At 52.4% G+C, this 16,172-nt stretch overlaps 1 protein-coding gene across 1 annotated transcript in view; it reads right to left on the bottom strand.

Moving 5' to 3' along the window:
* EPHB1 (EPH receptor B1) overlaps window positions 1-16,172 on the bottom strand; it is a 53,552-nt gene that overhangs the window by 29,408 nt on the left and 7,972 nt on the right. Inside the window, 1 exon segment of the mRNA XM_035900051.1 lies at window positions 13,509-14,190. Coding sequence (XP_035755944.1) covers window positions 13,509-14,190 — 682 coding nt within the window.

Raw genomic sequence — 16,172 nt, 5'->3', positions numbered from 1 at the left:
CTCCAGCACCCCCAGCCCCGCCGCTTAGCCCATTTTTAACAAACAGGGTGGTTTATCACAGCTGGGTGCCCTGTCTTAACTACAGGCATGACTATGATCTGGATTTCAGGAAAGCCTCACAACCCAGGGCATGCTTGGTTTTAATGAGGGTGATAGAACGAAGGCTCCGGGCGGCCAAGTGCCACTAAGGCAAGCAATGCTCACGTGATGTCTTGGCAATGCTGACGTGCACCAGATTACACCAGTTCTGGTTGATTGAGCCAAGCATGGGCCAGAGAGGGGACCCCCAGGAGCGGCCCCGGCGAGCAGATGCATCCCCAGCACTGCAAAGTCACTCGCAACGAACCCCCCAGTGAGTCTGGAGCAAATGACTAGGGGGGAGGGGGGCATCAAGATTCAGGCCAGGACTCATGTCCCAAAAACACAAGCCCCAGAAGATGGTCTACTCCCACCCCAGGCATTGGGCTTGATACAGGAGGCACGGAGCAAGATTTCCTCCCTGAACCACAGCACCGTGAGACTCCAGGAGTCAATGGACACAGACTGGAAGCCGTACAGAAGAGCCGATACTTTTGTGTACCACTTAACTTGGCAAGCACATCGCGTTCACCCCTCGATGCCTCCGTGAGCCATCAAAGCCACCTAATGAGCAGGAAAGCAAGCTACCAAAAAAACTCATGGTGGATCTCCGAGGGTAGCTCTTCCCCCAGGTACAGAGGTGCTGGCAAGGGCTATTGTTAGAAACCGCCTGAAAACGATGCAGAGCCCTCCTGGGGATTCCGGGAACCACCACTGTGGCTCTGTAAATCCAACCCCTCTTCCAACCAGGAAATCGGGGGGGCATAGCCCCTGGACTCGCCAAACCACAAACCCCTCCTTCCTGGCTGGGAAGCAAACATCTCCCATTCCTAATAGGAACTAATTAAGCATCTTTTCCTCCTTCGCCAGCTCACGCCACGCAGTATCCCCTCAATCTAGAGACCTTCAAGTGCTTATTAATTATGTCTGAAGTGGTTCCTTGTTAGTGCTGATGCCGCGAAGGATGAGTCACCCCAGGATGGTGTTGGGGAGAGCTTCAGCCACAAGGGCTGGGCTCATGCTGTCGGCACAGGGATGACGGCACGGGAAGGGACATAGGGCTTCCTTGTGTCCGTGCCACAGTGCTGGAGGGCACCATGCCTTGAGTTGCACTGGGGTGGTGGGATGACCCATCATGGAGCTGGAACCCCCATTCTGGCAGAGATGAGCCTCGGGGGCTGAAGTTTGGCTGACTGCTTGAGGACCATGGCTGGGGATGGATTTGGCATGGGGGGGGACACGCCTTCAGCACGGGGAGGACACCCTGACCAAGGCGCAGCAGCTCTCCCACATCCCTCATCCACCCCAAGAGCCCATGCATGGAATTAATTAGAAAAGTAATTAAGAGAGCTCCCCCATAAATATTTATAACAGAACGAGCCATAATTACTATTCCTTGGAGGAAAGGTGCCTTCCTACCCAGCTGCAGAGAGAAGAGGAGAGGGGAAACGTGTCACCGACTGGGGGACCAGAGACACCGTCCCCCCTTCCCTCTACGCGTACTTGCCCGCACGCAGCACCAACCCCCAGGAAGCTGCCTCCATCACCCCACGCAGGAGCAAGCAAACCCTCCCTTTCCACCCCTGGGGTTGGCATTTTCAGCAGCAAGCTGTATTTCTCACAGCCACGCACAATTTAGTATTATTTCTATATAGGAGCATCACATATATTTTGCATGATTTCTCCCTCTTTTAGTAACACCTCCTTTCCCACCCTAAGCAGTTAAACTGGCCGCTGCCATTGACTTGCCCTGCTCCTGCTGAGCGGCTCTTATCAGCCCTAATGCCCTGGCACCAGAAAATGCCTAAAAAGCAATTTCAGAAGGTTTTACCCATCTCTCTTCTACTTATTTATTTCATCCCGTCCACGCTCTCCCTATTCTGAAAATTCTTCCTGCCCAAACCGCTCACTTCCAAGCACCTCTTCCCAGTAAGCTGCCGGCTGAACCCCCACCTCACCGCCCTCATCCTGGTGCTGCCCGACTTTCCAACACCCCCAGTATAACAGCATGAGAAAGCACAGGGGACCACAGAAAATTTGACTTTCCTTCCCAATTTCCCTCTCTCTGCCCATGGCTGAGCTTAAAAACTCTTCCCGACCGCATTTCCAGCTGGCAGGAGAGCTGGTCCCAGGAGCATCCCAACCCCCTGGCAGCCGAGCCCAGCTGCCACCAGGCACCGTGATGGCCAACAGCATTTGCTACAAGAGAAATATCTTGGAAAAAAAACCACTTTCTCATGGCACTTGGGCTCCACTACCAGATAGAAATAGGAAGCAAGGAAAGATGAAAAAGTAGAAATAACAGACGGGCTTCTCAGGCAGTGCATCATTGCAGTGCCAGGCCAGAGGAGAGGAGACCACGAGGAAGACGGAACAGTTGGATCCCTTTCCATGCCCCTCACCCTTTGAGGTTCTCCTGCAACCACCAATGGAAAATTTGGCCAGGGCCAAATTTCCACTCTCTCCTCCCTGCATGAGCCTGGCTTGCAAAAGATGCCTAGTCCCAGGGACAGAGCCCAACTTGCGCATCAAGAGCAAGGGGAGGAGGTGGAGATGATGTTCATCCCACAGGGGACGTGCTGGTGTTTTGGAGACCCCACGCACCGGACCCACCTCAGCAGCCACCGGGGGCTTGAGCAGCACAAACCAACTGAGACCCCAGCCTGCAGGTTTGAAGGAGAGTTCAAAACAAACAACAGGTTATGGTAATTTGATGCAACTCAGCCTCAATGTAATTACCATTGGGTTGTTGATGGTTGCAAATGTTGCTGGATGGAACAAGGAGCAGCCTGAAGCAGTTTCCAGGCTGAAACACAAGGGTGGAAAGCTATGGTAGGTCATCCTCCACAGCTTGCTGACAAGCAAGATGGAGCTGGAGCAGGCAATGTTCCAACGGCTCAATATCCAAGTGGAAATCAGTAGTGAGTGGTGTCCCTCAAGGGTCCACACTGGGACCAGTACTATTTAATATCTTCATCAATGACATAGACAGTGGGGTCAAGGGCACCCTCAGTGAGTTTGCAGATATCGCCAAGGAGACTGGAGCAGTGGATTCACTAGAGGGAAGGGATGACATCCAGAGGGACCTCGACAGCCTTGGGGAGCGGGCCCGCGTGAACTTAATGAAGTTTAACACAGCCAAGTGCAAAGTCCTCCACCTGGGTCAGGGCGATCTCCAGTCACCGTACAGAATGGTGGATAGATGGATTGAGAGCAGGCCTGCGGAGAAGGACTTGGTGGACTGGTGGGTAACAAATTGCCTATGAGCTGGCAATGTGCACTCACAGCCCAGAAAGCCAAGCATACCCTGGGCTGTATCACAAGAAGCGTGGCCAGCAGGGCAAGGGAGGGGATACTCCTCTGCTCCATTCTGGTAAGACCCCACCTGCAGCCTTGCGTCCAGCTCTGGGATCCTCAGCACAGGACAGACATGTTCCTGTTGGAGCAGGTCCAGAGGAGGGCCACAAAAATGGTCAGAGAGATGGAGAAAGGCTGGGAGTTGGGGTTGTTCAGCCTGGAGAAGGCAAGGCTCAGGGGAGACCTGATTGAGGCCTTTCAATATGTAAAGGGGGCTTGTAAGAAAGACAGAGACTTTTTACTTAGGCCTGTAGTGACAGGGGGAATGGTTTCAAACTGAAAGAGGAGTAGGTTTAGGTTGGACATAAGGAAGAACTTCTTTATGATGAGGGTGGTGAGACACTGGCACAGGTTGCCCAGAGAAGTTGTGGATGCCCCATCATTGGAAGTGCTCAAGGTCAAGTTGTTTGGGGCTTTGAGCAACCTCACCTTGTGAAAATGTCCCTGCCCATGGCAGGGGCGGTTGGACTAGATGACTTTTAAAGGTCCCTTCCAACCCAAACCATTCCATGATTTTACGATTCCCGCACCAGCTTATCCCCGTGCCACAGTGGGAAGGCAGCCAAAGCTACCCAAGATTGCGGGGATTTACTGTACGTAGGCAGCTCTGAAAGCTTTTCTTAGCTGCAGAACGTAATTTGCACCTTGGGCTCTCTAAGAATAAGTTGTCTTAAATAACAATACGTGATTAAGAGCTCACAAGCAGATCGGATGCGGAGGCAGGAGGTCTGCGATAGCGCCATGTCTTACCCTGTCACCCTCGTCCCAGCACCGCCATCCCCCTCCGAGTGCTCACCCAGTGTGCTAAAACAGATGCCCGTGGCAGAACTGGGAGGTTTGGGTTTAGCCAGAAGTTGACAGTCCCCAGCAGCACCAGACAGGCAAGAGAAGCTTTTTGCCATGCCCGGAACCATTTCAAGCTTTCAAACAGATTCCCCATTTTGCAACAGAGCAAAGCCCACAAGCACCAAAGTAATCCCGGTTCCCAGGGAAAGCAACTGGCTCCCTCTGTGCCATGGAGGGGACGCATGTGCCAGTGGGCATCAACCCATCCCAAAGCTACATCCAGGGCAGGATTATTGAGCCGCTGAGTTTTAAGCACCTCGGTGACATCACGCCTGGGTGCAGAAAGGTACTATAGTATAGTAAAAAAACCAAATCAGACAAAAGAAGTTGATATCAAGTCTCACCTCACAGGTAGTTTATCCTCCAGGCTGTAGACCTAGCGGAGGAAAGCTAGTCGAGCTTGGGTGGAAATTCAATTCCTCACTGCCCTTGTATATCGGTTCCCCAGGATGCCTCTGCTTTTACGGATGAGTTTTATACAGCAAAGCCCAGAAACCAGACCTGGGGTCAGAACCCTCTGCCCCTGGCATAGCACATGCAGCCCCATGCCCAGGGCTTTGCAACTCTTGCCCCAAAAAAAAGTAAGGAGACGGTGAAGCTTTGCCTGCACTGACCAGAGCATCATCCCAGAGAGGCCCCAGGGAGCAATGAGACACGGGCAGCATTAACCCAGGCATTGCTCCCTGCCCACAGGGACGCTGCCACTGGGAGGTCAGCGATGACCATGCAGGATGCGGCCACGCCAAGAGCACGGAGGTGCCCAGCTCCTACCCACAACCCACAGCCCTCCTTCCTAAAAACCATCTTCGTACAATAAATATTGTACAAGCAAGTCCTGGGCTTAACATGAAAGCTAAGGAGTTCCCCCCCGTGCTATTAATGACATGTTCTCAGTTGCTGCTCATTGGGTAAGGCTCCCCTGGGAGCCCCAGGTGGAGGAACATCAATTCCCTCCTCATAGGGGTTTGCACACCTTAATTTGAGGCACCCACAGCTGAACATTCGGTCTGGTTGGATGCTCCAGCAGACAAGGCGCGGATCATTTCTTGGCCGCAAGCCTGCTGCCCTGGCTGAAGACAGATGGATCTTCCCATGGCTCCTCGGGCCCCCTTCGGAGCCCTGCTTAAGTGCGCAAGTGATGCTTTGATTTAATCACCACACTCCTGCTCTCGACGCATCCTCTGAGATACAAGACACCGGGCGTGACAAATGACCGCTTTTAAAACACTCGGAGTTAACACCCACGGCACCGCTCCATTTGTCACCGGCCGGGTTCAGAACGACCCAGGCAGCGGACGCAGGGGTTTGGAGAGGGTGGAAAATTAAAACCTTCATAACCTGCACGGATTGGTTTTCTTTTTCCCTCACCCTGGTGGGCTCCATCCTTCCTCTGCACAGACCCGCAGTGCCCCAGGTCCCGGCTGGCAGGTCCAACTTGTGCAAAACTCCTCTGGTGGCCATGGGGAAGCAAGGCGAGGTGCCAGCAGGGTGACTCGCTCCCCTCAGCCCGTGGCTTGGTCACAGCTTGCGTTTACACAAGGAGTCTTTCGCTTCTTAATATATCATCGGCGAAGGGCAGAGGTTGCAGGAGACCTGCAAAGCCTGACTGCAACCCCAGGGCACGGCTCCCAAACAATGCCCTGCACGGGAGAGTGCCAATGAGTTCTTTCATGGCTTGGGGGGCAAAAAAGAAGTTTGTTTTATTATTATCACTAGCCAGCTGGGGTAAAAAAAAAAAACTCTTTTTAAATATTACTATTACTAGCTAGCTGGGAGAGATGCTGGCTCCTGAGCTTGCAGGGGCTGTCCCTGAACACAGGCAAGATCCTTGTTCCTTGCAAGCAAACAGCAGCAAAACGGCACCAGTCGAAGCTATTCCCAAAAGAGCGCTCTCATGACTTAAAAAAGGGAAAAAGTTATAGAAAGGCTTTAAAACTCCTGGGGCTGAGTCACGGGGTTTGCCAGGTGCTTGCCGTTTGCAAACAAGGGTGGGAACAATGCGGGCACCGGACGTGGGCCGGATCCTGCGCTTCCTCACGGCTTTCCCATTGTCCGGGAGAACAATCCCCGCTCCGGCCGGAGAGCAGAGGGCCTTTGGCACAATGGCAGCAGGGTGAGAGCCGGGTCTCCCGGGCTGGTGGAAGTGTTAGGAAAGCTGGGTGGGTTTTGCAGCCCAAGCCACCGCAAGGATGCTCACTGATCTGTGCCCACAGCAGCCCCTGCAAGCACACACAGAACTTTGCAGCCCAATATCCTCCAAAAAGATGAGTTTCCCCAAGCACCTCAGCTACTGCAGAAAGTTTCCTAGATGGACCATTAACAAGCCAAGGGTTTGGCAGCAGATGTATGCCCCCATTTGTAAAGAGGCTCATGAAAAGACCCTCAGGGGTGGAGGGGGAAATCAAGGGGGAATTTTTCTTCCTCTCTTAGGACTTCAATCAATGTAACACTTGAAAGGTCTCATTATAGGCAGGGGGAATACATAAACAGGGGAATACATGAACGGCCCATGGTAGAATTTGAGGAGAAAAAAAAACAGTGATATGCAGAACAATAAAGCCATAGATCCCAGCTTGGGGGCCATTCCCAAGGCCATGTGCAGCAACAGTCTGACAGGGCAGCCCAGCCCTGCACTGCTTGCCCAGCCCCTTCACCCCTTCCCCGGGGGGTGTTTTCCAGGCTTTCTCCTTAATTTCTCCACTGGAGGGGGCTGGATGGCAGGGATGACCCCCCCGTACCTCACATACCCCTCTCGGGATTTGGGGACAGAGCCGGAGAGCAGTAGCTGCAGTGCCCAAGCCTCCCCACCGGCAGCAGCCAGGACACCCGGTCCTTCCCCATCCCCAGCGCCGGGGGAGAGAAAAGGGCCCAAATCCACCGGAGGAACATTTCGGCTAATAATGTCTAATTAAGATTTCCGTTAAAACCCATCACACTCATTAGAAAAAAAATTTAACAAGGTTTTCCTGGACATTTTCCTTGCAAAATTATTACAGGGGTTAATGGATGCCTTCATTAAGGCATAATTTAAGAAAAATCACACTTTTTCTTTTTTTTCCCCCCCCGAGGTGCAGTGATTCAAATGCTTCTCCTCCGCAGCGTGGCAGTGGTAAAACTGGGCTGCCTGTTCCACCCAGTGGTGGAAACTGGGAGATTGCTGCCAGCCGAAAGCAAAGCCCCAAGTGAAAGGCAAAATCAAAGGCAAAGCCAAATGGAAAGGCTAAGGCAAAGGAAAAAAAAAAAAAAAAAAAAAAGGAAAAGGCCCATTTTGACCAGTTGGAGGTTTGTGGCTCAGCTAAACCCAGAATAAAAAGTCCCCCAGACGTTCCCACTGCCGTTAGGGGTGGAAGGTGCCCCAACTACATGGATGCTCTCACTTTGGCCTAAAATCAGCTTTTTTGATGGTTAAGGGTCTGTCCAAGCCCCGGGGGTGCAGAGGGAGAGGGAGACCCAGCATGCCGGCATGCTGCCCAGCCACCCCACCTTGGGATGCTAAACAGGAGAAAAGTTTGAAATCCCACTTCCAAACCTGCAGAGAAACATTTTCCCCCACAAAGCCACCTAAAGTACCATGAGCATCAGCCACAGAGACCCCCTTGCACCCAAGCTGCCGGGCAGATGTCCTGCCAGCGCATCAACCCCATGTCGACGGGCGCAGATCACAATGGAAAGGTTTTGAAACAAACTGATTGACCTCGTCCTGGTCCTCTGGGAAGAGCTTGAGGAAGCCCTGATGGGTTTTAAGCCCAACTAGTTAAGATCACAGGCAGGGGTCTCCATGGGCACCCCAGCCCTAAAGGTGCCTGCCCCGCTTGGGGATGCTGCCAGCCCCGCCAGGCACCCTGCCCAGGATAGGGCCAGTTGCCAATGTACCATTGCACCCCGGGGGACATCCGGAGCACCCCTCCGCCAGCCACCCTGGCCACCAGCCGGTGCAACACCCACAGCCACCAAACCAGGGATGCAATTCCCAGCAAGCTGGGACACACAGCTCCACTAAACCAAATCCAAGGGCAGGGAGAAGGAGAGATGGGCAGGGAAAGGGCTTTCTTTTTACCTCTTTATTTTTCCCTCTTGCATTTTAGAACAGAAAGCAGTCAAAAAGGGATCGCTCGTGGGTCAGGCAAGCTGGAGTAAGATGCCAGGGAGGAAGTGGCAGGGAGGTGAGAGGCAGCGGGGTTGGCACAGAGGCTGAAAAAAAGAGATGCTTCACAGCCATGGGGAAGTACATGGATGAGCAGCATGGAGAAAAGAAGGAAAAATAAATCCACCGTAAAAAGCAAAAGAAAGGGCCTTTCTGCAGCCCCTGCAATGCATCAGGGTGGCTGGGCTCGGAGCTGCAGACCCCAAGGCACGGGGGAGCTGGGTCCTGTGTCCCCGCGACAGCCTCCCTGGCCGCCATCTGCCCATGGGACAAAACCAGTATCACCTTCGTCACCCAAGCAAACCCCTCCTGGGTGCCCCAACATGGTGTGGGGGCACTAGGACGGAGCATGGTGCAGGGAAAAGGCAGGCAAAGGTGCAGCCAAAGAGACCCAAAAGACCCAGCAACAGGCAGCAATTTGGCTGGGAAAATGTGAGGTCTCCCTTAGTTTAAGTGTTAGCAAATTATTCAACTACTAATCACAAAATGTTTGTAATTATTATTAAAAAAAAAAATCACTTTATAAATCTCGTGCTCTGCTATTGTTTCCAGCTTTCTGTGATGGATAAATGGAAGAAATCAGTAATTATTTCCAGGGCGGCTCAGCAGGAGGTGAGGATAATGGGGGTACTGGGACGGGGCTGCTCATTCCTTGACACTCAGTTGGTGTGACCTGTCCCCCACACCACCCCTTTTCCAAACCCAGCCCTCCATGCACAACGCAGGAGGGAAGGACAGAGAAAGGAGACCAAGAAAGCAAAGGGAGGAACAAGGCCAAAATAACCCCCCACGCAGCTTTGGCAAAGGCTCGGCACAGCCCGGCACGTCAGTCAGCAGCTGAAGAAGGGCTGGGGGACCCCGACGCCTTGTGGAAAGCCAGGGATGCCCGGGAGCAAGGGTACCCAAGGAGCAGCCTCTGCATCACAGGCACTTTAGCCCAGCTTTGTTCTTATTTTGTAGGTTTTTTTGGTTTGGTTTTGTTTTTCGCCATCCCCGCTAGCTCAGATTTCCAGCTGTTGCAAGCAAGCAGGTCGGTTCATTATCCCGAGCCACAGCAGCTTGGAGGCTCCCAACCACGCCACAACAGGAATTTGCCAGGAGGGGAAACAAAAGCAAGACAAGGCCAGGAAGGAGTAGGACCATTCTCTCACCCCTTCTCCCTGGGCTTACAAGTACAAAGTAAAAAACTCAGCACAAAGCCCATCTAGAGCCAAGACTTTTTTTTCCTTTGATGGCTTCTTTGTGCAACTGAGTTATTGCCTGGTACTGGGAAGGTCAGGGAGAAAGCCAGCATGATTCCAGCTGACCACAAATTCAGTGCCCCATTCTCAGAATCAAAATGGATAAAAGCTGAGACGCCCACAACTGCTGTCATTCTAGTGAGGGGTTACCTTGCCATCATTAGGTTTCAGAGTGAAACACCAGCAGAGAAAGTTCAATTACTTTCTCTCAAGGAGAACAAGCAAAATCCACCCAGCACGCTCATCCAAGGTCTTGAACGCTTTCCCCAGCCTCCCAACGATCCCCGCCCCTGCTTTTCCTCCCACCTCTTCCCCAGCATGATGATGCATTGCACCTTGACCACGCAAGGAAGCCATAAAGCAAGGCTGAGGGAAGGGGCAGAGCAAGACAAATGGATTTAATATCAACCCGAATGGAGCGTGGGCTATCGCACCAAATGAATTATTCATTTTGGATTCAATAACAGCCTCCATTTCGCATTGGCCCACAGCTCTCCCTGGCACGAGGTGCTGACAAGGATGGGGGAAGGCAATCCCAACGGGTTTTTGGGTATGGCATGCTATCGCCCAGCTGAGAGCAATGCGGCTTCGCGCCAGCCGGGAGGTGTGAGCCAAACCCCAGCCAGCCCAGGACAGAAACAAGTAACGGGGCAGATCGCTAAGGAAAATCTCCCTCCCTCCCACCCCCATCTTAGCGTTGTGGTGGTAATGACCCCCTCCCATCACTCTGACCCTAAAACACTACAATAATCTCTTCGGGACTCAAAATGCTCCCGACGAAGATTGCGTTCTGCCTGTGCCTCTCGCGAGTGGCTAAGTGCCGATAAAAGCTGGTATTAATGAATCCCTCGGCGGCCCCAAGCTCTGCTGTCAGCACGAAACTGCTCCGGTCTAATAGCCCCGTGATAGGCACAGCCTCTATCCCAGGGGGTGGGAGGGAGGAGAGAGGGCTGGGGGAGCGAAACAATTCAACCCTATTTTTTTTTTCCCTGCTGCTGAGGAATTAAGCCCATTTTCTCAGCCTTAAAATACAGACGGAGGGGTTTTTTTATTTTTTTTTTTTCCCCTTGGTGACAATTCCCACAGGCTTGTTAAGTGCCTCATCTCAAGTTGATGAAGGCTTTGAGCAGATGTCAGGAGCGCGTGCGATCTTGGCAGCATCCCTGCAAGGCGAACAAGGCAGGGGAATACGACCCCTACGAGAGCACAAAGACAAAGAGAAAACCAACAAATTATTATTTCTGAACCACCTCACCACATGCCACCTCCTGCCCGACAGCCTTTGGGAAGGGCAGCAGTGGGCTCAGGTCTTCACTTGTGGTCTCTGGTCTTCCCTCATGGTCTCCAAGGCCCACGGGGATACAAGGAGGAGCTTGATGGCCAAAAAGTGCACATGAGCTACCAAGAAGCCAGAGTCCAACCCATGGTCAGATTTTTACTCAAATACAATTAATTTTCTAACAGTCCTAATTAATTTAAGCCCTGGTTTGGGCTTTTAGGACTGGTTTTAGTGAACTTCCAGGAGGGGCTAGCGGGTTTATTGGTTTGGGATTCCATGTCAGCGTTGAGCAGGACCTTCAAACATACAGGTCCCATGCACAGTCCCAGCCTTTCATCCATCTTCCTGATGTGGGAACTGGGAAATACTCTCACAGGACTGGGAGAGGGGAGTTACCAGAGCTCTGCTCCAGACACAGCATCGTACCAGTACCCGACAGCATCCATGGATCATCAAAAAAGCATGACCCCATCATCACGCATGTGCTTGGTGCCATTTAACCACCTGCTGCACCCACAGCGATCATCAGTGCCTTTCAGGATCCCAAATGCTGCCAGTCGGCCCATAAAGGACATTTCTACCCCCTTAGACCTGCCAGAATCCTGCATTTTTTTTCCTCAAGGAGCCCAAATGCAAAGTGTGTTCCCCATGCAAAGGCAAAACACTCTCTGGGAGCTCTGCAGAGCCCACACTCGGGTGGCGCGCAGGGCTTCTCCTCTGGCATCGGCGCTGCCGAGGAGTGGGAACACAGCTGGAGACGAGCGCTGCGGCACAGAAAACTCATCAAATTCCCCATGCTCAGGGGTCTGCTCAGTGCAGCTGTGACAGCACAAACACATTGTGCCCTTTCTGGGGTTTGCACAAGAAAAGGAAACAAAAAAAGTGACGGAGATGGGTCTGACGCCCACCCTGAGCAGGTTTGCTCCCGTGCCTCTCATGTCCTGCTGTCCTCCATCCTCTGCCCTGCCCCAAACTATGAGCAGCGGGTAGGTGCGACACACTCCTCCTGGGGGTTAGAAGCATTCAAGACCCCAGCTTCCTCCACCATCCTGGCCGGCAGCAGATAGAAAGGTCACCACCACTAAAACCCGCGGCAGTTTTACATTATCATTATTTTCCTACATTTCTGGCAAAATGACATTATTTCCCAATTCCAGTCTTTAGCTAAAATTAGTATTTATTTTTCCTTGATGAGAAAATGTCATTTTGCCATAAAACCATGTGCGCTTTCTGTTTGTTTACTCAATAGCAGAGGAACGTCTCGCCAGAAACGCCAGAAACACTCTGACGGCGCACTTCAGCTCTCACGGGAAAAGACCATCCCCTGGTGGGAACAAAACCATGTTCAGGGTCAACCACAAAACTCAAAGTAACCCACCGGCAACACTGCTTGATGTGAAAGCAAAGTGCACAGACTCCGGTGGTTTCCCAGTTGTTGGAGCCTTGGCACGGGAAGGCATCGCCATCTCCACCCTGGCCAGGCAGTAACGTAGTTTTTCCACAGTGAAAACCTAAACAAGCTCCCAGGTTTAAAGCAAACAAACAAACAAGCTTCTCCATAGCTTGAACCCCAGCTTTGCCATTTTCATATACCCAGAGTTCCAGGTGGAGAAGCATCACCGTGGTGGCCACACGAAGAAGCATCACAGCCAAGCCTGGTGCTGCCACCCACATCAAAAGAGGTCCAAGTCAGACCTCTTCCCATCACTCCCCCAAAACCAGCCGTGAAGTACTTTGACACCTGCCTTTGACCTTCTCCTTCTTCCCAACCCTTACTTGACCTGGTGGTGCCCACCTTCTAGAAGCTATTTGGAAAGCACCGATGCAGCGGGGTTAGCTTCTCATGCAAAAAGCCCTCTCCTCTTCCCTCCTTCCAAGCAGCATACAAACCCAATACCTTAATTTGGGTGAGGAGAGGGAAAGGGCAGCGAGTAAAGCCAATAGAAAAAAAAATCCTCCAACGGTATTTGGGAAATATTCATCAGAAGAGTGCACAGAGATGAAAAACGGCGAGTGCTATTTCCATATTTATAACCCCGTGCTGTGGAGGACTCCAGCAGGCAGGAGCACGCTGGCAGCATGGCTGGGAGAACCCAAAAAAAAACCAGCAAAAAAAAATTCCAATTAATGCTGAGAATCAGAGCGGCTTTGCTGCGGTTGGGCTCGACAGTGGCTGCCCGGCTCTGGCAGCTTTGCTGGGGAAATAACGAGGCAGATGAAAGCAGTTCAGCCGGCAAGCACCGGCCCGTGCGGCTCTTTGAAGGCAGCAGATCACAGAGGCAGCTTCCAGCAGGCTTGCGGTGATGGCTGCACCGGCACCCGTGTCCTTGCCACGCTGCTCGCCAAGTTTGGCCGCTGACCAGAGCACACTGGGAAGCCACAGGTTGACCACCGCTCCCAAATCCCTGCCTGGTCCCCGGAGCAAAACCACTTCAGGGCAGGTAAATGGTGCAGGGCTGATTCCAAAACAAATATTGCCCAAAACAGCTTGTTTGGGGATGAACTTTTTGTTAGCAAAGCTTAAAAACAACAAAAGTGCCTTGTTACCCAAGGCCACCCTTACCTTTGCAGGCCACGTTGTTCTCTGGCTCATAACCAGCCTTGCAGGTACAGCGACCGATGGGGACCATCCACTCCCCATCGCCATTGCAGTACAATTTGATGGGCACATCCACCTCCTCAGCATTGGGGATGCAAGTGCCACGGGCAGTCACTAGAGAGGTGCTCTCCGCTCCTGTCATCGTCTCTGGGAAGATGGCAAAGTTCTGCACCACGCTGGGGCACTTCTTGAAGAAGACCCTGACGGACAGCAGAGACATACAAGCCCCGTAGTCCTGGAAAGCCAGGTAAAAGCCATTGCGGGTCAGGGGCCCGAAACTTCTCACTTCTGTGTTCACCTTCATCAACCTGCCACCAAAGTCCACCTGGGAGAAGCTCTCGTCAGCAGCAATGGTGTCCACTTTGAGGTAGGGTGCCTCTGTCCAGAAAGCAGACTTCTTGGTGGCAATGACAGAGTCCGTCTCGTAGTAGTAGAGGTTGAAGGTCTCCTTGCAGGAGCCGGGGACATTGGGGAGGCTGCTGCAGTCCCGCACAGTGAAGCGCATCTCGGTGTAGATGCGGTGAGCTCCACGCCGGTTGATGAATGTGGTGAGGAGCCAGTTGTTCTGGTTGGGCTCGAAGACATTGCACACCTGGTACGTACGGATGGTGTTGAGGTTTTCGTCGTAGCCACTGACTTCTTCCCACTGCAGAAAGGAGAAGGGAGAGAGGTTGTGAGAGCATGGCAGAGGGACCGGCAGCAGCCCATGAGCCTCGGAGGTGCCACTCACCCTGCATGGGGCAGGGCTGGGCTGGAGGAAGGATCCCAAAGTGGGGCAGGAATGTGGTCGTAGACACATGACACGATGCACGTACCTGGGTCAGCACCAGAAGAAACCTTCACCCTCTTGCCCACGCATGCCTGCTCCCCTCTCCCCATCGCTCCCAGATGATGCTAAAACATCTTTCCCACGTGGGCAACCACCTTAACTGCCCCAAAGAGGACATAAAAATGGGTAGAATGATGGTCCAGGCACCCGGAGGCAGGAGGGAAAGCAGCATACAAGGCTACAGCTTCATTAAAGCCTGAGCCAGCACGTGGGCTGGAAAGCGAGCCTGACCCCAGGCTCTCGGCACGATGGGATCATTTCCCCCAGCAAAGAAAAACTAACTAAATAAAACATTACCGCCGTGGAGAGAGAGAATATAGATTTGCAATTCGATTTATAGAAGGGCATTAATATAATCCAGGCTACAATTTCAATTAAGGGACAGCGGCAAACTGTGAATAGTCTATAGTGGCATTAGAGTCCTACAGACAGATTTACAACCTCATAATCCATTCATTTTAACTAATCCATGTTTACAGTCTCCTCATAACAGCATTATTCATATGGCAATCTTTAAGCAGCACTCTGAATATCATGCATAATTTCCAGGAGCTATACCAGCGCTTGCGCATTTGTGCTTACATGGGGACACAACAGCGGACGGGTGACACCGACCTGCCCCGTAGCATTGAGTCTTCCTAAAGAGCTGATGCACCACAACCAGCCCTGCAACCTTACAGGTTCTACCCTCTTCCATTTTCCATTATACTGCCATGTTCCTCACCTGCTCCCCAAGCTTCCTCCTTGTAAACTGCAGCCCTGATGTAAAACAACACAGGGTTTTATTTTGTTTTCAAAGCAGAGTCCTCTGCACGCTGCCAACAAGCGCAGCAGAACATTTGCTCCTGGGCCCACCTACGTGGCTCTGCTAAGCTTAAGCAAAGATCACAGCTCAAGGTTGCACACTGTTGTTATGCGATGTTTACCAAACCAGCAATAAAACCTCATGCATCCAACCAAACGCTCTCACTTCTCATCCCACGCCACAAAAGCACTGCAAAAACCCCTCTTCACCCTAGACAAGATGTGTAGATTCAACACTCCTTCATTACCAGACACCTTTTCACATGAGAAAGCTGCCAGGTCCTCTCTGACCGAAGGGGTTGGCATTGTTTCCTGTTCTCACCTGGGCTTTGTATTACAGCCCTGTCATCCAATTAATGCCAGGCAACGAGCTCTCTTCCAGCACTCGCCCACCAGCATAACACTGACCCCACTGCTCCACTCTTTGCAGCGGGAAAATCCTCTTCATCCCGCTCGCTGGCTCCTTCCACCAAATGCTTTGCTGCTTTTTTTTTTTTTGGAGGGGGGAAGTTGCAAACAGAGCCTCAAAACTCAGAGCCAAAACCTGCCAGCGGACTCTGCCGCATTCAGGGACCCAGCACACTGGGCTGCCCATGGCTGGGAGTGACATGGAATGCCACTTGGAAAACCCTGGTGAGGGTTTGGGGCTGGATCCTGATGCTCCCTTGGGCATCCCTTGGGTTGAGCGCTCCAGCAACCAGGCACTGAAGAGCAGCAGGTCCCCATGGCTGGAAAGACCCATGGTGCCAGTGGCTGCTGCTGTTGATGCTCTAACAGAGACAAATGCATCGTTCTGAGGAGATCCCACTAAATAATTCACACACATCTGGGGATTAAGACAACGTTATTCTCTGTCTCCACTGAGATTTAAAGCATGCCCATCGGGAAGAGCAGGAGGAGAACCCATGTCCCGCCACGGCAAGAGCCTGGGGGAATGGGCTGATGCCCCAGCAGCAGCCAGGAGCCCCTCTCTCATCCTCCCATCTCCTCCCTCC

The sequence above is a fragment of the Egretta garzetta genome, unplaced genomic scaffold (genome assembly GCF_000687185.1).
Source record: "Egretta garzetta isolate BGI_Z169 unplaced genomic scaffold, ASM68718v1 scaffold448, whole genome shotgun sequence".
NCBI classification, from domain to species: domain Eukaryota; kingdom Metazoa; phylum Chordata; class Aves; order Pelecaniformes; family Ardeidae; genus Egretta; species Egretta garzetta.
Note: the sequence above shows the minus strand (reverse complement) of the source record. Positions and strands in the feature narration are given on the sequence as shown.